General features: G+C 27.5%; 1 protein-coding gene across 1 annotated transcript in view; it reads right to left on the reverse strand.

The window, feature by feature from the left end:
• LOC117173478 overlaps positions 1-22,215 on the reverse strand; it is a 334,033-nt gene that overhangs the window by 310,725 nt on the left and 1,093 nt on the right. The window contains exon 2 of the mRNA XM_033362081.1: positions 6,241-7,424. Within this exon, the coding sequence (XP_033217972.1) occupies positions 6,241-6,390 (150 nt within the window). The 5' untranslated portion in view covers positions 6,391-7,424. The remainder of the gene's footprint in view (positions 1-6,240; positions 7,425-22,215) is intronic.

Raw genomic sequence — 22,215 nt, forward strand, 5'->3', positions numbered from 1 at the left:
TAGGAGTCTAAATAAGCAAATTTCCTTGATTTTTTATAATTTTTTCCTAACGAAAAATACAAAAAAAGACAAATTAAACATCTAAAAAATCCTTTTTTTTTTGTTTAAACTCTACATGCACTCTACATTCACACCAGGCTGAAAGAGAAGCTTCCAGCATATGAGCCGTTTCGGCCAAATTTTTTTTATTTTTCTTTTCTTCAACATCTGACATTAAAAAAAGAAAAAATAAGAAATGTTATTTTTTATCATAATTCTACATGCTACAATTCGACCTGTCCCCGAAAAAAATCAGACTGAAAGAAAAGCTTCCAGCATGCTTTAATTTGACACACATCTTCAAAAAATCAGACTAAAAGAAAAATTTCCAGCATAGAAGTCTAAATAACTAAATTTTTCTCATTTTTCTTATTATTCTTTTTAACCACTAATATACAATAAATAAAAAAAAGTTATTTTTTTTTTAGTTTTACATTATTCATTTTAACCCATCCCCAAAGAAAATCAGACTAAAAGAAAGTCTTCAAGCATAGGAGTCTAAATAAGCAAATTTCCTTGATTTTTTATAATTTTTTCCTAACGAAAAATACAAAAAAAGACAAATTAAACATCTAAAAAATCCTTTTTTTTTTTGTTTAAACTCTACATGCACTCTACATGCACACCAGGCTGAAAGAGAAGCTTCCAGCATGCTTTAATTTGACACACATCTTCAAAAAATCAGACTAAAAGAAAAATTTCCAGCATAGAAGTCTAAATAACTAAATTTTTCTCATTTTTCTTATTATTCTTTTTAACCACTAATATACAATAAATGAAAAAATATTATTTTTTATTTTAGTTTTACATTATTCATTTTAACCCATCCCCAAAGAAAATCAGACTAAAAGAAAGTCTTCAAGCATAGGAGTCTAAATAAGCAAATTTCCTTGATCTTTTATAATTTTTTCCTAACGAAAAATACAAAAAAAGACAAATTAAACATTTAAAAAATCCTTTTTTTTTGTTTAAACTCTACATGCTTCAATTTGTTCCGTACCCGAAGAAAATCAGACTAAAAGAAAAGTTTCCAGCATAGGCACCTACATAACCAAATTTTCCTTATTTTTCTTATTGTTCTTTTTTCTAACCACTAATATAAAAAAATATATTAAGCATAGCAAATAATATTTTTCATTTGAGTTTTATATGCTTCAATTTAACCCATCCCCAAAGAAATTAAGCATAAGATAAAAGCTTCTAGCATAAGAACCTAAATAACCGAATTTTCGTCATTTTTCCTATTATTCTTTTTCTGAACCACTGATATAAAAAAAAAAGAAAAATTAAACATAACAAATAATACTAATTATTTTACTTCTATAGGCTTTAATTTGACCCATCCCCAAAGAAGATCAAGCTAAAAGAAATGCTTTCAGCATTTATCTAAATGGCCAAATTTTCCTAATTTTTTTATTGGTCGTTTTCTTAACCACTAATATCAAGAAAAAAATTCAACCTAACAAATAATATTGTTTGTTCTAGTCCTATGTGCTTCAATTTGAAATAGTCCGGAAGAAAATATTAATAAAGAAAAAACTTTCTAGTGCAGGGATCTAAATGACCAATATTTCACCCATCCTCAAACAATATCAGACTAAAAGAAAAGCTTTCAGCATAGGAATCTAAACAACTAAATCTTTTTCATATTTCTTTTATTCTAACACTTATGTAAAAAAAGACAAATTAAACATAACAAATAATATATTCTATTTTAGTTCTATATGCTTCAATTTGTCCCATCCCCGAAGAAAATGAAACTAAAAGAAAAGCTTCCAGCATAGCAATCCAACCAACCAAATTTTCCTCACCTTACAATATTGTTCTTTTTTTTTAACAATTATATAAAAAATTAAAAAGTAAACAAAACAAATAAAATTTTCTATTTTAGTTCCATATGCTTCAATTTGACCAATCCTCAAACAAAATCAGACTAAAAGAAAAGCTTCCAGCATATGAATCTAAACAACCAAATCTTCCGATCCCATTTCCAAAGAAAATCAGAATAAAAGAAAAGCTTCCAGCACATGTGTCTAAATAACCAAACTTTTCTCATTTTTCTCTTCTTTTAACACTAATATCACAAAATAAACATAACTGATATTTTCTATTTTAGTTCTATATGCTTCAATTTGGCCCATCCCCGAAGAAAAGCCCCATCCCCAGAGAAAATGAGACTAAAAGAAAACCTTCCACCATAGAAATCTAAACAACCAAATTTTCCTTACTTTACTTATTGTTCTTTTATTTAATACTAATATCAAAAAATTAAAAATCAAACACAATTAATAATATTTTCTATTATAATTATATATGTTTTCACTTTGGCCCATCGCCGAAGAAAATCAAAATAAAAGAAAAGCTTCCAGCGCATGGGTGTTAATAACCAAAATTTCCTCCTTTTTCTTTTTTTTAACACGAATATAAAAAAAAGAAAGATTAAACATAACAAATAAAATTTTATATTTCAGTTCTATATGCTTCAATCTGACCCATCCTCGAAGAAAAATTCTGAATGAAAGAAAAGCTTCTGACAGAGGCTTCTAAATAACCAAATTTTTCTTATTTTCTTCATTGTTCTTTTTTAGTTACTTATCTTTTAGTTAATTTAAAAAAAAAATAAAAAATGAAAAAAGTGATTTCTTATTTTAGTTCCACATGCTTCAATTCGACCCATCCCCAAGGAAAATCAGACTAAAAGAAAAGCTTCCAGCGTAGGAATTTCAACAATCAAATTTTCCTCATTTTTCTTATTGTTCTTTTCTTTTAACACTAACATAAAAAAGAACAATTAAACATAGCAAATAATATTTTCTATTTTAGTTCTACATGTTTCAATTCGACCCATCCCCGAAGAAAATCAAACAATAAGAAAAGCCTCTATCACAGGGGTCTAAATGACCAAATTTTCCTCAGTTTTCTTTTTTTTTCTTTTCTTTCTCACCACTAATATTGATAAAATAAAGATGAAAAAACATTTATTTTTTATTTTATTTCTGCATGCTTTTAATTTTATTGCGCTAGCTCTTGGAAGTGATTGCGCTGTAGCCGCAAGGAACAACAGGATGCTAAGGAATCTCAAATCATAAAGAAGATTCAAATTTAAAATAAAATTGATCATTATTTGTTACTTCCTTTTTCATAAAATAAATAATTTTGCTCTTCTTATTAAGTCAGCGTAAACAGGATTCATTCTAACATCAATAATAGGGTGTTTCTTTAATACACCCCTGTAATAAACTATTTTTCGTGAATATGAATATATCAACACATTTTTCTTTGATACTTTTGGGCTTTCTTGGGATGAAAAACAACTTACAAAAATTCAATATATCTGGACGATTTAAACTGAATTAAAATTTGATCGAATTTTTATTGCATTAAGTCTCTAACCCATATTTTTTTTAACTTGTTTGTGAGTTTATTTTGATCCCAAGAAAGCTCTTAAGTACCAACAAAATATTGCTTGATGTTTTCATGAGCGAAAAAAATAAAAATTATTTACAGGGATAATCAAAGATAATTATCGCTTACAAAATATTATCCTATAAAATCTGATAAAAATTAAGAGGACTCTTAGGCACTAAACGCTTCCAAAAACGTGAAAAAATTCGAATTTCCACATTCAGGACACTTCATAAGGATGTCAGTAATCATTACTTTTAGCATGGTATAATTTACGATTTCAAAAACGATTTTTTACCCATCCTAATTAATAAAAAGCAGTCTTGGAAAAAAATTTTGTGTGCCGAAAATAACACCAATTGATTATTTAGAGAAGTTAAGGAAAGGGAGATGGTCTAGTCATTTCCACAGAAAAACTATAGGCTTGAAATCTTGCAGATAATCGACAAAGCAGGGTAAACTGGAGGTAAACACTCTAAACTGAGGTAAACTTTCCGCGGTGAATCGCAGACAACATCCGCGAACCGCCAGAGGCAGCACATTAGAGCCCTGATGACCACGGAAAGTTTATCTCAGTTTGGTTTACTCAGCTGACTATTACCCGGCTTGAGCGATTACCTGCAACTTTTCATAACCCCAGTTTTTTCTGTGCTGAAAGAGGGGATGGTCTAGTTGTTAACACAGAAAAAACTGTAGATAAGAATTGTTGCAGGTGATCGGTCAAGCAGGGTAAGCGCAAAATGGTTAGCCAAACTGAGGTAAACTCTCCGTGGAATGTTTACCCCAGTTTGGTGCACTCAGCTGACTATCACCCGGCTGGGACGATTACCTGCAGCTAGAAACAGTTAGAAAACACGAGTGGAACTTCTGAACGATTTTGAACTTTCAATAAATAGCTAGCATTACGTGCTCAATTAAAGTAATTAAAACTCTCGATTTAATTTCGGGTATGCTCGCGAAACTAGCAATACTGAAAGCGCAATTAGGCCGAGGACTTTATGATAATTTCAATCTAAATCCTCTTAATTTAGGTAATTATAAGTTCTAAAAAATGTAATAAAAATTATTCACGAACCTTTCAAAAGTTAGCCGTCGTCCATGAACAACGTTACCAATTTTAAACTTGAGAATTCGAGAATAAATTCTTTAAATAAAATTAATTTTGATAACATATTGAAATCAATATGAAACCCTTTAAATTCCTAAGATTACAAGTAGGAAGATATTGCATTTTCAACAAAATAGTTGAGTTTTTAACAAACCAAATATTTTTTACCAAACAATTACATTCATAAAAAAATGGTTGAAATTTCAAGGAAACAAGAATAAGTTTCAATAAAATAGTTGAAATTTTAACCAAAAACTACAATTTTTAAGCTAAAATGACGACTTTTTTGGAAGATAGTAAAATTCTCGACAAAAAAGTTTATTTTTGACTGAAAAGGCTGGAATTTAAAAATAAGTGAATTTTTTTAACATTATAATTGTACATATAATTCTATTATTTTCATCAAACATTTACTTGTTTGGTTGAATATCAACTCGTTGGCTGAAAATTCAACTATTTTCTAAAAAATTTTCCTCTTTTGTTGTGTTGAAATTTGTTTACCTTCCTGGTTGAAATTTCAACTTTTGATTTTGTTTGAAGAACTATTTTGTTAAAAATTCGTCCTTTTTGGTTAATTTCGATTGTTTTTCGTTTAAAATTCAAATCTTTTTTATTGGAATAGGAACTATTATATTTTTTGTTGAGTATCATTATTTTTTAATAAAAGTTCAAATACTTGGTTGAAAGTTCAAATTGTTTATTAAAAATTCACTTTTGTTATTAGATTGAAAAATTAATCTATGTTGTTCAAAATTGAATTTTGAAATTGAATTGAAAAATTGTTAAAAGAAAACTGTTTAGTTTAAACAATCATCTTTTTGGATTAAAAATTTCGTCCTTCTAGATTAAAACATTAACTGTATTTTAAAAAATTCTTGTTCTTCATTCAAAAATTCAACTGCTTTGTTGGAAATTCATCTTTTTTGGATAGATTTTTTAAAATGTTTTCGGTTGAAAATTCATCTTTCTGTGTTAAAAATGTACCTATATCCTAAGGTTGAAAATGCAAATGCTTTTTGTTGAAATTAATTTTTTTGTTTGGGAAATTGGTCCATTTGGTTGGAAATTTTGCGTTTAAAGGTTGAAAATTGAATTATTTGATTTAAAAAATCATCTCTTTTGCTTGAAAGTGCAAATATTTGGTTTTAAATGAAACTGTTTAATCTGAAATTAGTTTTTTGGTTTACTGAAAATTTAACTACACATTTTTTGTAATATTCAATATATTTTTATTGAAAATCTCAAGAGTTTTACATTGAATGACATGTTTTTTAAACCCAACTTACATTCACACGAAACGCGATATCGGATTGAAAATTTGGAAAATTAAAATAAAAAGGAATATGAAACGTTTGTCTCGTCCTAAATTTCTACAATTATAAAAAAAATTTTTTTGTAACATATTTTTTCTTGCTTTTTTAATAATTATACAAATTTAGGATCAGGCAAACATATCTTAGTACTTCTCATTATATTTCCTAAATTTTCAACTCCATATCGCGTTTGATTTGAAAAAAATGGGAAAATAATTTTTAAGGTTATGTGCACATGCGTAATAAGTTGTTAAAAATTTAAAAAAAAACTTAGTGACAATATTTTTTCCTGTGAAAATCAAATCTCTGATTTCCGTTTCACGCGGAGAAGAGTATTCTGCACTTTTCCCTAATTCCTAACCTAAAAATTCTCACCTTGATGTTAGGAAGGACCGCTGCGGCGTCTGAGTGGGTCCGGGCTGAAGCAGCCTGGGTCGCACCGTAACTCAGCTGATGCTGATAGGTGGACAGGATCTTTTTGTGAGCGCTGGCCTGTGCTCTATAAGCTGACACGGACAACTTCATTTCTTCCTGTTGCCGACAAAAAAGGGTCCGGATGGCTTCGCGCCCCAATGTCGGCAGGCTCGCAGCATTCTCGATCCCTCGATGTCCTCAAGATTCCTTAATCCCTAAGCCTCCTTTAAGGACCTAGGGCGAGAAACGAGTCGATAGGGTTCGGGCTTCCCCGCCTCCTAAATTTCAATCCGTCGCAGCGCTGACCCTAAAATTATAGCAGTCGCCTCCACTTCCTATCCCCGAGAAGTCCCCTTTAATCGTTGCACCCTCGATAAAATTAGCGTTTCCCTTTCTAGGTCACGAGACTACCCTACATTCCGTATCTCTCTTGTTATCAGCCTATCCTCCTTAGTTTATGATAAGTTCCTACAATATCTTCCTGTTTTCTCACAACTGAGATCTTTCTGTCAGAGAGTTTCAGGGGAGTGGTAAACTGCAGAAATCCAAAGCTTTCTTCAGAGCTCGAGTGATCTTTCTTTCTACTTTTTTTCCTCCAGTTTTTCTCCTCTCTAAACTATTTATTGAAACTTTTCATCCCTTTTTTCTTCCTTCTAAATTAAATTCGTTAGAACTTTCCTAATGATTTCCCCGGAGGGTAGCAATCAAAAAACCCTTTCGCACTCTACATTTCAGAATTTTCTCTGGAGAAGCAGTCTCGACTTCAAGGGTTTCCAGTGAGTCCGGGAACCCGTTTCGATTGCTGGAACCCCTCGGGCCCGAGAACCCCTTCGGTAGTCATTCTTTCCCTTTGCTTAACTGTATTCCCCTGTTTCCTTTTGTTTAAAAAAATTGTTTTCAATTAGATAAAGACACAACCCGCACAGTTTTGAGGCTAATCACAAGTTGTATTTTTTTTTTGTATTTTTTTTTCTCTTGATAACACTACACTGGAGAATTGAAAAGTCGGAACTGCGGGAATGTGGAGTTGCGTTTGTGGCACCAGAGCGTAACTGGATTATTGCAACCAACGAGACTGGTGCATCGAGACATCGACTGACCACCACGAGGTCCGGTGCCACGCCTGATGCGCTCTATATTCAACCCTGTAAGTGGATTAAATATTATCATAAACTCATACCGACGCCTCAGCGACTTGCCTGCTCGTTCCAATGACTTTTCAGCCGATTCGACTCGAACTAGGGTTTCCACGACAAGACTCGATTTTTTCCATTTTTTAGGGTTTCGTAGACCCTACACGACTTTACCCCATATCCTAGCCAACTGTACCCCGTACCCTATATTACGTAAACATCTACCATAGCTAAATTTATCACATATCCTACCCGAATTTACCCTGCACGCTAAATAGCTTCACCCCACACCCGAACCAAATTTACCCCGTCCCCAAGTCGAATTTACCCTGTACCATATTTGGCACTTACCATACGCTTCATTACTGCACGCCGTATCCTGAACGACTTTACTCCGAACCCTAATCGACTTTACTCCGTACCTTACCTGACTTTATCCCGTATGCTAAACAACTTCACCCTGTGCCGTAATTGACTTTACCCTATACCCTAAACGACTTTACCTCGTGCCCCAGCAAAATGTACCCCATACCCTAGCCAAATTGAACCCATACCCTAACCGACTTTACCTCCTTTGCCAGCCGAATTTACTCCGTATCGTGTCCGACTTCACCTCGTGCTCCAGTCGAATTTACCCCGTACCCTATTCACTTTATCCCGTGCCCTATCCGACATTACTCCGCACTCTACCCGACTTTACCCTGTGTGCTAAACAAACACATCCAGTTTCGTAATTCACTTCACCCCGTATACTTAAAAACTACACCTCGTACCGTAATTGACTTTACCCCGTATCGTGACCGGCTTTACCTGATGCCCTAGCCGAATTTACCCCGTACCCTAGCTAAATTTACCTCGTGTCCCAACCGAATTTACCACGTTCCCTATCTGACTTTACCATTTACCCTGAACGAATTAATCTCGTACCCTGCTCGACTTTACCCCGTAGCCTAAATGACTTTACGCCGTTACCTGGCCGACTTTACTCCATAACCTAAACGAATTTACCCTGTGTCCTATCCGACTTTACCCTGTATTCGAAACAACTTTACCCCATGCCGTAATTGTTTTCAACCCATACTATAACTGACTTTACCTCATGCCCCAGCCGAATTTATCCCGCATCCTAACCGCCCCTTCCCTGTGCCCCAGCCGAATTTATCTAGTTGCTTATCCGGCTTTAACATACACCCTGAACGAATTTACCTTGCACCCTACCAGAATTTACCCCATAGTCTAAATGACTTTACGACATGTCTTAACCAACTTTACCCCATACTCTACCCGAATTCACCACGTAACCTATCTGACTTTACTCCGCACTTCATCAAACTTTACCCCGTACGCTAAACAACTTCACCCCCTGCTGTAATTGACTTTAATCCGTACTTCAACCGACTTTACCACGTGCCCCAGTCAAATTTACCACGCACCCTATCCCAGCCCTATCCGAACTTACCCTATACCTAAAGGAATTTACCTCGTACCCTATCCGACTTCACCATGTACCCTAGCCGAATTTACCCCACCCCCTACCTGACTTTACCCCGTACCCCAGACGAATTTACACCATGCCCTGTCCGACTTTACCCCGTACCCTAAATGACTTTACCCTGTACCGTAGCCGAACTTACCCCTTACCCTACATGACTTTACCCCGTATCCTAACCAACTTTACCCCGTACCTAGCTGACTTTATCGCATACCATATCAATTTAATTTTACTTAAAAATATTGATATAATTTAAAGATTAAACTTACAGATAAACTAAAAAGATTAGGGGCCGTCTATAACTTCTTTTCATGGTTAAAAAATTTTTTCTTTTCTCTCAAATGTTTATAATCATATTTTTAGTTCAGAATTATTCTCGTGTGTTTAAAAATAGATGCTACGATTTGTTTTAAAATATAACTATTTTCTTTTAATTTGTTTCATTTTTAGTTGAAAACTTAAGCAACAAAAATTAATTTCTAGAAAATTAGTTCAATTCTAAATGAAAATATATTAATTCTCCACGAAGCATGTAATAGTTCATTATCCAACAGAAAAAAAAATTAATTTTAAATAGAGAACAGTCAAATTCAACCACAAAACATTAATATCCATAAAATAGTTGAATCCTCAAACAAAACAGATTACTTTGCAACCAAGCAGTTTAATTTTGAATAAAAAAGGGTGACTTTTCAACCAAGAAGATTTATTTTCTACCATAAAAAGACTAATTTTCAACAATATATATGAAATTTCAACCTGAAAATATAAATTTTTAATTTACAATATCCATTTTAACCAAAAATTACATCATTACATTTTTACTAGAGAAAATTAATTTTCAACAACAACAAAAGTCTCAGCTAAATTTTCAACCAAAGAGATGAATTTTCAAGTAAAATTATAAATCTTTTTAAACAACTGAATTTTCAAAAATATATTTTAACATTCAAACAAAGCGCTGGTAGATTATGTGATCAAAGAGATTTTTTTCTACAAAATAGATAAATTATTAACAAAGTAAATTAATTTTCAACTAACTACTTGAATTTTCAACTAAAAAATATCAACTTAAATTTATAAAAGATCAGTTTTCAACCAAGCGAGGAATAGTTAAAATTTCTGTTAAAAAAGTAATTTTCTACCCAGAAGATTAATTTTCTACTAAAGAAGGCGATTTTTCATAAGCTATATCAATTTTCAGCCAGAAAAGATTAATTTTCAATTTACAATATCAATTTTAAACAAAAAATAGAATTTTCAGTGAAGAAAATTAATTATTAACTAAAAAAAAACGAATAAATTTTTATCCAAAGAGATGAATTTTTGTCTAAAATTATGAATCTTTTAAAAAAATAAATTTCACATAAAATATTTTAACGTTTAACTAAAAAGAAGATTTTTTAATCAAAAAGATTTTTTTTACAAAAAATTATGAATGTTCAATTATTAAATACATGAATATTCAACCAAGTGCCTACATTTTCAACTAAAAAAGATGAACTTTAAACGAGACGACTCAAAAATACCGAAAAATAAAATTCCAACGATTGAAAAATGAATTTTTTTTTGTGAGATGAAAATTAGTTTTCATCGCTGAAAACTGAGAATTCAGAAAAAAAATTGCAATTTGATATTCTAAATAGAAAATTGATCTTATCTAATTTATAATTGATATATTTTATGAAAAATTGTCTTTTTGGTAGAAAATTAATCTTCTTGGTTGAAAATAAATTTTTCAACTGAAAATTTAACTATTCCACTTTTGGTTTGAAACTGATATTGTACAGTTTTAAATTCATGTTTTTTTCTTTTTTGTTTCAAATTACAGTAGTTTATTAAAAATTTATTTACTTTGTTAATAATTTATTTTTCTTGTAGAAAAAAATATGTTTTTGATTTAAAAGATCTATCTCATGGTTAAAAATCCAACACTATTTTTTTTAAATTTATCTCTTTTGGTTGAATTTAACTGCTTTCTATTTAAAATTAGAATCTTTTTTGTTAAAATATAAATTATTATTAAATTATTGTAGTATATTAAAAATTACTTTGGATTTTTAAAATAACTTAAAAATTTTTTTGAATTTGTTCTGAATAATTGAAACCCTTTTAAAATCTTTTGAAATCCTTCAAAAAATTGTAAAGCCTTTAGAAATTCATTAAAATTATTGAAAATACCCCAAAGCTTTTTTTACTCCTTTAAAATTCTTTCACATAATGCAAATCTTTAAAAAAAAACTTTTTAGAATATTTTTAAATTTCCTAAAATATTTAAAATTTTTAGAAATCTTTTAAAATCCCTTTAAACTGTGGAAAGCTGTTTAAGATTCCCTGCAAGTAATTAAATACTCTAAAATCCTTAAAAATCTTTAGAATACTTTCAAATGACTGAAATCTGTTAAAATTTCTTAGTTTTTTTAAATACCCTCAAATATTTCAAATATATTTAAATTCTTGTCTCTTATTCTCATTTTTTAAATACTACTGGCCACACTTGATTTGTTTAAATAAGAAAAAATGGACCCAATAATAATAAGGCTCTAGCGGTAAATTTTCTTTTCATAAAATTGAAAAAGTTGAAAAATAAAAATCGAATTTTAAAACTGAAAGTGGGTTCATTCTAAATTTTCACTTTTAGTCCTCTGAATTCGATTGTTAATTTATGAAAAGTATTATAAATAAAATAAAATATTAAAACCTGACAAATAAAGTTTTGAAATAATAATCTTTTCCTCAAATTTCAGTTTAAAATATACATTCTTTATATTCCAGTTTTCAAATTTCTTGTGAATTGTATTCAATGACATAAAAAATACAAATAAATAAAAATTTGAATATTTTATTTATATATATTAATAAGATATTTGAATTTATATTTAATATTTTCATCCACTTAAAAAGAAAGAAATATTATACAATCACAAAAATGTTATTTTCCTGAAAAATATTCATTTGAAACTCATCCAACTTTTAGCTTTTCATAAAGGAATTTCTCTCAACAGTTTTCTCGATTTCAACAATTTCAGTATTCCGTTTCAAATAATAAATTGCTTCCGCACAAAGCTTTATCACTGCAAATCAAATAAAACGCGTTTACTTCAAATAGAAAATAAATTCCGTTTTACCTAAATCGCAAAATTTTTCAACAATATTATTTACAAACCAACAAAACTGTTCACAGATTTTTAAAACCATTTTTTCCAATTCGAGGACAAAAATAAAAAATTAAATAAAAATCCGTGCTCGTTGGCCCGAGCTTTTTTAACAAGATTCCCTGGATTTATTTCACGTATTTAAAAAAAAGTGTAATCATTCAACTACGTTATTTTAAGAGTACTGAATGAATAAGTAATTTTTAAATTTAATGAAATTTTCGAAATGTCATGATGGGGGGGGGGGGGTAACCTTCCCACAGTGGATAGTACAACCTACAGTAGATAATCTTTAATTAAAAATACTAATGTGAGTCAATTGATTTCATTTAAATTGTAGTTAAGATGCCATAAGCCTTACACAATTAAAATTAAAATTAATTTTTTTTTGTTTTTGCTCTTAGATAATTATTATCCACCGTAGGAATGTTTCCCCGATGCAAAATTTCAGTTATAGAATTTTAAGTTAACTTAAATTTAATTTTCAATAAAATAATTGAATTTTTAACTGAACTATTGAATTTTTGACCAAAAAGGGTAAAATTTCAAATAAATTTTGGATTAAAAAAAATACTTTAACCTAAAACAGTAGAATTTTTAACCAAATAATTAGACTTTTTAGAAGACAGTTTAACTCTTAACAAAAAAAAGTTTTTTTTTTAATCCTAGTGACGAATTTTTTCTCGAAATAAACGAATTTTAACAAAATAGACAGTTGAACTTTCAACCATAAGGGATTATCTTGTAACAAAATACTTGAATTTTCGTGAAAATAGTTGAATTTTTAACCAAATATTGTAATTTTCTAGTCAAACAATCAATTTTCAATTAAATAGTCAAATTTTGAAACAAAAAATAGTAAGCCTTGACGAAAAATGGAGTTAAACTTTCAGCACCAAAAGTTGAATTTTTAACAAAACAATGAATTTTCTATTTTTGACCAAAAAATATTAATTATTATAATATTGCTGAATATTAGATTTCTACAATACAAACGAATTTTCGACGCAATAATTTAATTTTCAACCAAACAGATTAATTATTTTCTTAATTAAAATCAGAATGTTTTTAACAACAAAAATTAATTTTAACAAAATTGTTTAGCTTATATCCCAGAAATATATTTTTCGACAGGATCATTTTTCAACGAAAAATTAAATAGTTAATATTTCAATCAAAAAAAGAATGAATTTTCAAACAAAGAATTTAATTTTTTTGTTACATTAAAAAAAAAGTTGAATTTTCAACTTTAAAAAAAGAATTCCTAACTTATTTTCAAACAAATTTAAATTTTTAATTAAAGAGACGAATTTTCTACCAAACAGTTGAATTTCATTTATAAAGTATTAATTTTCTGAAATAAAGACAAATTTTCGAAAAAATAATTAAATTTTCAACCAAATAGATCAATCAAAATTATCAATTAAATTTATCTTTTGTCAACCGAAATAATTTTTAACAAAGTAGAACAACTTTCATCGCAAAAAATTGATCATTCCACAAAAAGATCAATCTTCAACTAAAAATTAAATAGCTGATATTTCAATTTAAAAAAACAGAATTTTGAACCAAATTTTTAATTGTTCGAACAAAGCATTAAATTTTTGAAAAATTTCATAAAATAGTTGAATTTTCAACCTTAAAAAATAGATTCTTATAGCAATTTCAAACAAATATCAATTTTCGACTAAAAAGAGGACAATTCGCTACAAAACAGTGAGTGCTTAAGCCTAAAATATTCATTTTCTGCAATGAAGATAAATTTTGAACAAAATAATTTAATTTTCAACCAAAGAGATGAATTTTTAATTTTCCGCAATAAAGATAAAATTTTTCAACACGATAATTTAATTCTAAACCAAAAAGATCAATATTCAATCAAAATTATGAATCTCCAAACAAAAGAATTTTTAACAAAGTAGTTGAATTTTCACCCCAGAAATTGATTTTTCAACCAAAAAATGACCTAAACGAAAAATGAATAAGTTGATATTTCAACAACAAAAAAACTAAATTTCAACCAAAATTTTCAATTTTCGAACAATGAATTGAACTTTAAAAAATCAAAAAAAAACAGTCAAATTTTCAATCCTAAAAAATAAATTCTTTAACCAATTTCAATCAAATATAAAATTTTCGACTAAAAAGAGACGAATTTTCTACAAACAGTTAATTTGTAAGCCCAAAATATGAATTTTCTGCAAGAACAACAAATTTTAAAAAAAAATTTAATTTTCCACCAAAGAAATGAATTTTTTATTAAAATCATGAATCTTTAACAAAAATAATTTTTAACAAAATATTTCAAGTTTCACTCCAGAAAATTTTAACGAATTTTGAGCAAATAAAGATTTTTCAGTCAAGAAAGGAAAAAATAGTCTAGATTATTGAACTTTCAAGTCAAGGGACGAATTTTTTGCAAAACATTTGCATTTTTCAACCTGAAATTTTAACCAGAGAGATGAACTTTGAAACAAAAAATAAATATATATTTTAACCAAGTGGTTTAAATCTTACCCAAATAGTTAAATTTTTAATTTATATCATTTTTCAGCCAAGACTGGTTGAATTACAGCTTCAGTTGAAAAAAAATTGTTAGCAACAAAAAAAAGTTAAACGTAATAGTAGATAATATAAACAAAAAGGAGGACTTTTGAATAAAATTGTTGACTTTGCAAACGAATGATAACATTCTAAACTAAAACCATACATTTCTCACATAAAATATTTAAAAATTGGCATAAAACAATTCCAATTTAGAATTATATCAATTAAAATTTATAACCCTGGAAGTTATTTAAAGCGTCTTTTTTAGAAATTTCCTGACTTTTGCAAGATTTTTTTCAATGTCCCTGTCTTTTCCTGACTAATAAAATTCCCTTACTTTTCCCTGATTCTAATAAAAGATCATTACACACAGAATTGAACTTTCTTTAAATACATTGACAGCAAAAACTTATTCGATTTTAAATTTTAAATTTAATTGTTATTAAAGTAGAAAAAGTCGGTAATAAATGAGAAAGTTTAAAATACGTCGTACATTTTTAACCCTCATAAAATGAACAGAATAAAAATAAATAATAGTAATTATATAATAAACGAATAACAAAAATAATAATAAATTAATAATAGATCAAATTTGTCTAAACTGATAAAATGAATAAAAAATGTTAAGAAGTCTCTTTTTTATTGTTTCGTTTTCACTTCTATTTATTTATTTTTCCATTTTTTTATTTTTCCTTATTTGTTCTGGGTGACTTGAGTTTATGAGGCATCTAATATCCTACTTGAGCTTCTTACGTTGTAAACTCGCGTGAAATATTAACAATTCATGTGACGTTTATCGCGCGAAGTCCAGAAATTACATGCCTGCCCGCAATCTCGAAAATTCATGTTACACGATTATTTAGGGCTTTACCCAGGGAAATTGAACCTCGAATATTCTCAGTTACAGAGTGGACGCAAAACTAAATTTTCTACACTTTTAATATAAAATCTTTTTTAAATGAAATAAAAAAAATTTGAAATTCTTTTTTTATCTAATAGAACTGATAAAACTAAATTCTGGCATTTTTCGCACTAGCTGATTTTAGTTAGTTCTTGTGAATTTTCTGGAAATTTGTACGTCAAAATTTCCAAATAAGGAATTTTTAATCTAAAAATGTATTTCTAAAATAGAAAATTTTTATTGACAGAAAGATTCTGTTCACAACCCCCTGACCATATTGAATTAGTTTATATGCATTTATCTATTAACAAAGATTAAAGAAGTTCTGCACTATCAATTTGAACTACTAAAAAATCCGAAAAAATCAAATTCCCCAAATTGTAATATTTCGAAATAATAAAATTCGCCAATTGAAAAATTACGGATTAATAAAATTTCCGAACACTAAAATTCCTAATGATTGTCAAGTATTAAAATTCTCTAAATTCATAATTACCGAATAATCAAATTTTCGTAGTGGTAATTCGCCGAATAATAAAATTTTCAAAAAATCGAATTCCCGATTCGAAAAATTCCCGAATAATGAAACTCCCTAATTGCAAAATACCCGAATAATAAAATTTCCAAACAGTAAAATTGCCGAATTGAACAATTTCCGAACAAAAAAATCCCAATTTAAAAAATTCCCCAATTGGACGATTGTCTTATAACAAAATTCTCTAAGTGGATAATTACCGAATAATCAAATTTCCGAGTAATAAAATTTATGCTTTGGAAATTTGCCGAATAATCAAATTTCCGAAAAATTAAATTCCCGATTCAAAGAATTCCCGAATAATGAAATTCCCGATTCGAAAAATTCCCGAATAATGAAATTCCCCAATTGGAAAATTCCCTAATTTAAAAATTTCTCTAATTGGAAAATTCCCTAATTCATAAATTCCCTATTTGGAAAATTCCCGAATATTAAAACTGCCGAGCAGTAAAATTCCCGAATTGAAAAACTATCGAATAATAAAATTTCCAATTGGAAAATGTCCAAATAATAAAATTGCTCAATTGGAAAATTCCTGAATGATAACATTTCGAGGCAGTAAAATTCCCGAACAATAAAAATCCCGAATTAAAAAATTCACCAACTGGATGATTGTCTTATAACAAAATTCTCTAAGTGGATAATTACCGAATAATCAAATTTCCGAGTAATACAATTTTCATATTGGAAAACCGAATAATAAAATTTCCGAAAAATCAAATTCCTAATACAAAAAATTCCTCAATAATGAAATTCCCCTAATTAAAAAATTCCCGAATATTAAAATTTCCGAGCAGTGAAATTCCAGAACAATAAAATTCACAAATTAGAATATTTCTAAATATTAAAATTCCTCAACTGCATAATTGTCAAATAATAAAATTCTCTAATTGGTTAATTAGCAAATAATAAAATTTCAGAATAGTAAAATTCCCGATGCGAAAAATTCCCGAATAATAAAATTTCCAAATTGGAAAATTTCCCAACAATAAAATCTCCGAACAGCAAAATTTCCGAATTGGACAATTTTTGAACAATAAAATTCCCAAATTAAAAAAATTCATAAATAATAAAATTCCCCAGTTGAATAATTATCGAATAATAAAATTCTATAATTGGTTAATTAACGAATAATAAAATTTCAGAATAGTAAAATTCCCGATGCGAAAAATTCCCGAATAATAAAATTTCCAAATTGGAAAATTTCCCAATAATAAAATCTCCGAACAGCAAAGTTTCCGAATTGGACAATTTTTGAACAATAAAATTCCCAAATTAAAAAAATTCATAAATAATAAAATTCCCCTGTTGAATAATTATCGAATAATAAAATTCTATAATTGGTTAATTAACGAATAATAAAATTTCAGAATAGTAAAATTCCCGATGCGAAAAATTCCCGAATAATAAAATTTCCAAATTGGAAAATTTCCCAATAATAAAATCTCCGAACAGCAAAGTTTCCGAATTGGACAATTCCCGAACAATAAAATTCCCAAATTAAATAAATTCATAAATGATAAAATTCCCCAGTTGAATAATTGTCGTATAATAAAATTTGTCAATTGGATATTTACCGAATAATAACATTTCCGAATAATAAAATTTTGCTGTTTGAAAATTGCCGAACAATAAAATTTCCCAAGAGTGAAATTCCAGAAACGACAAATTACCGAATAATAAAATTTCCAAAAAATGAAATTCCCGAATTGAAATTTTTCCGAATAATGAAATTCCCCAATTGGAAAATTCCCGAAAAATAAAATGTCCAAATAGTAAAATTCCCGAAAAATAAAATTAGAAAATTCCTGAATAATAAAATTTTTGAACAGAAAAATTATAGAATAATATAATTATCGAATAATAAAATTCTCTAATTGGATAATTACCGAATAAGAAAATTTCCGAGTAGAAAAATTTTCCTGTTGGAATATTGCCGGATAATACATTTTCTGAACACTGTAATTTTCTATATGAAAAATTCACAACTAATAAAATTCCCCAATTGCCAAATAATAAAAATTCCGAACAGTAAAATTCTCGAATTGAACAATTCCAGAACAATAAAATTCCCAAATTAGAAAATTCCCGAATTATAAATTTTCCAATCTGTAAAATTCCTTAATTCAAAAACACCCGAACAATAAAATTTCCAAATTGGAAAATTACGGAATAATATAATTTCCTAAAAGTAAAATTCACTGATAATAAAATCCCCAAAATGGAAAATTCCCGTATAATAAAATTTTCGACAGAAAATTCTCATAGCATAAAATTCAAGATTGTAAACAGTTATAATAATTGTTTTAAATAAATATTATTTTTTACTAAAACTACAATGATCAAATATTTAATTTGAAAAAATTTTATGTTAAAGTTTCTTAAATTATTCTTCAAATTTAAACGAACAATAAATCAATAAAATTTTCATATAGGAACATATTTGTTCAATTGCTGTAATTTTAAATTTAAACCTTAAAATTTTTTAATGCAGCAAAATCTTTTTAAAATATTTTAAATTAATGAAATTTTTTGCAAATTGTTCAAACCCTTTTAAATTCCTTGCAGTTTTTAAAAATACCCAGAATCATTCAAACCATTGAAATCTATTACAAATCTCTTTGGAATTTTTTTAAATGCTTCAAAATATTTAAAAATTAAAAAAATTGTTGATCCCTTTAAAATTTTTTAAACTTTTTCCTAACCTGCTGTCACCAATGATTTTTCAATTTTTTAAGCAAATTAAACAATGTTCTTAAAAAATTAAAAAAAGGTCAAAATTAAAATCCTCAATTTTTTAACAATTACAATTTTTTTGAAAGTAGCTTCGTTTTACTGTTGGTTACGCCTCGGAGAAAAAGTGTCTCTAGGGCCTCTCTTTTCGCGTACGTGCCTCTTGTTCCGCGATAATTGCACTGACGTCAAGAATTCTTTTTTTTTAAAGACCCCTGGTCGCCTAAAAATAAACAGCTTTGTCGCATAATGCACTATGTTAGCGATTTAATCCCTCAAAGGAGCTCCGACGTTCATCAAATTTTTGAAATTATTTAATAACCGACCGACATTTCGATATTGCTTGACCCAGTTAACGGGACATAGTTTGCTTCTGGAAATATAAAATCAATTCGAATTAACGAAAAATGGACTTCTATTCTCAATTAATTTGCTTATCATTTTTACTACTTTGTTCTATTATTTATATTTTTCACTGCTTATAATTAAAAAACAAAACGACTGGGATAATTTTTTTGAATGTGGATAATAAGATTGAATACGAATTCAGACTGAAAAATCTCAAAAAATAAAATTCCGGTGAGTGTAAAATTCCCAAAAATATTTGAAATATGAAGTTCCTGAAATCATAAAATTGCTGAAATATAAATATCCACGAAAAATTCCGGACTGTTTATAATATTACCGAATGCGAAAATTCCCGACAGAAAATTGCTGAATTATAAAATATGTTGTTTTCTAATCAATATTATTTACTTATTATAAGTAAAATAATCAAATATTTTTATTAAGGAAAACTTGCTTTTCGATGTTAAAAGTCTTTGAAATTTTTTTTTTATTATAAACAACATTAATGGAAAAAAATATATTTTTAGGAGAAAAATTTGCTAAATGGGAAATTAAATTTTTTATCACCTTCAATTTTGAAAACACGTGAACTCGATGCAACAAAAAATTCTCAACTCGATAAAATGTTTTTAACAAAACTTTACAGGATATAATTCAGCACTCATTTATCTCAAAATTTGTTTTTATTTTTACAAAATTTTCATTTGATTTTTGAGAACGTTTTTTTTTTATTTTTCTTCAATACTATGCACATTTTCGAAGAAAAACTTTCACCCAGAAATATATTTGTTTCATTTATTGTTGTTTATAATTCGAAAAGTAATTATAAGTCTTTAAACATTAAGAACCAATTATTTGTAATTAATATTAGTTTGTTCAATTTTTAATAAATAAATAATATTCATTCAAAAACAATTTTTTTATTTTTAAATTCCGGAATCTTCTATTCAGAATATTTTCTTTTTCGGGAAAGTCACAAAGTTAAGAATTTTATTTTTTTACATTTTTCAATCCACTCAGAAAATAAAACTTCCGAAAAATAAAATAATTAAATTGGAAAATTCTCTAAGTTATAAAATTTCAAAAATTTGAAAATTGCTATTCAGAAAATTTTGGAATAATAAAACTACTAAACATTTTCTAATATTATCAAATTTGAAAATCTCCGAATAAGAAAATATCCGACAAAAAAGTGTCAAACCATAAAATTCCCGAACTGGAACAAATAAAAGAAAAATTTCTGAATAAATATTCTTTATTTATCAAACATCAATAATAGAATATTTCAAAAAATAAAATTTGATTTCTATTGTTCAATACATGTTTTAAATTATTTTTTTAAATAAAAACAATAATTAAAAAAACAATAAACTAAAAAAAATCTTGAAAAGAAATATTTAAATCGTAACTGCAATTTACTATTTAAAAATACAATAATTAAATGTTTTGATATGTTTCATTTTCTTTAAAATTAATTTCTGAATTTGGAAAAAAAATCGTTTAAAAAAATATTGACAATTAAAAACAATTTATTTGATCAAAATATTTCATTCTTGTTTTTTTATTAAATAAATAAAGTTTTTGAAAAACAAAATTTTTAAATGTTAAAATTCGGCAATTTTCTCGGATAAAAATATTTTATTATTGTATTTCTAACAAATAAATAAAATTTATTTTTAAAAAATTTTTCGATTCAGAAATTTTCAAGTATCGGGTATTTTAAAATTCGGTAATATTATGAACTGTGCGGGAATTTTATTATTCTTTAATTTTGTAATTCGGGATTTTTATAGTTCGACAATTTTCTAATTTTGGGAATTTACTATTTTTTCTTTTTCGGTAATTTTCTTTTTAGCGTTATTTCAGCCGTCCCCACGAGTTTTTCATTTTCCAATTTTTATTCTCATTTAGAATCGCCATTAGAAAAAGTGTAGCTTTTTTTAAATAACAATTTCAATTTTTTTTCGTAAAGTCTCAATATTTATATTTTTTACCAGTTTTTATTTATTTATTTTTTTTTAATTCTAAAGGGCAGAGATCGAATTATTCCAAACAACTAAGATAAAAATAAGATTACGAATTCGCTACTTAATTCCAATTTCCAAATTGGAATATTTTATTTTCAGTTCGTTATACTGCCTTTTTAAATAATTGAACTTAGATTTAACATTAAAATCACTTGCGCAAATTTCTATTTTCAAATTTAATTTAATTTCTTCACTTTTCCCTTTTCTTATTCATAGGCTTTGTAACTTTCTAAAGAGAAAAAAACAGAAACCTTGAAAATAAATAATGAAAAATCAAAAAATTATTATTAGAATTGAATTAATGAAAGTGGAAAAATTAAAATGAGATTTTATAAAGGAAGATATCAATTTTCCTGATGGAAATATGTCATTCTCTAGTCTTTGAATTTAAGTGTTCGTCAATCACCTTTCTAAATTTGATTCATTTAAAAAAAATTATCCTTCACTTTTTGATTTTTAATTTCATTTTTTATAAATTGCATTCATGACTTTTATTTTTTAAATTTTAACTTTCCGAATACATTTATTTATTTGCTTTTAGGTACGATATTTTTTTAATAACTGAATTTAGAATTCAAATTTTAAATCAAAATATTAATTTGCTATTTTTCAAAATTATTTCCCGTGAATATTTTTCACCGCCTTTTAATAAAATAGAACCCAAATGATTGAGATTATATTTTGTATAACATCGAAAATGAAAATATGTCGCGACTTTTCGATTTTTTAATTCTATACTTTTTAATTTTAATTTTAGAACTGACTTTATTTATTTAATTTACGGTGCAATATTCTGTTTTTTTAATAGCTGAATTCACAATTATGAATTTACTAATTTTCAAAATTCTTTTATTTCTTTCTTGTGGAGAAATCAAATTTAAGAAATAAAAATCCATTTTCAATGGCATCAAAAAAGTTTTTCCCGGAATATTTTTCACAAAATTTGTAGAGAAAAAAGCCCAAAGAAGGGAAATTAAATGGTTTATGATTTCAAAATTGGAAATTTGATCATGAATTCTGTATTTTTCAATTTTTTAATTTTAGTTTTCCAAATCCCTTCATCCA

This window comes from Belonocnema kinseyi, chromosome 5 (assembly GCF_010883055.1).
Source record: "Belonocnema kinseyi isolate 2016_QV_RU_SX_M_011 chromosome 5, B_treatae_v1, whole genome shotgun sequence".
Classification (NCBI taxonomy): Eukaryota; Metazoa; Arthropoda; class Insecta; order Hymenoptera; family Cynipidae; genus Belonocnema; species Belonocnema kinseyi.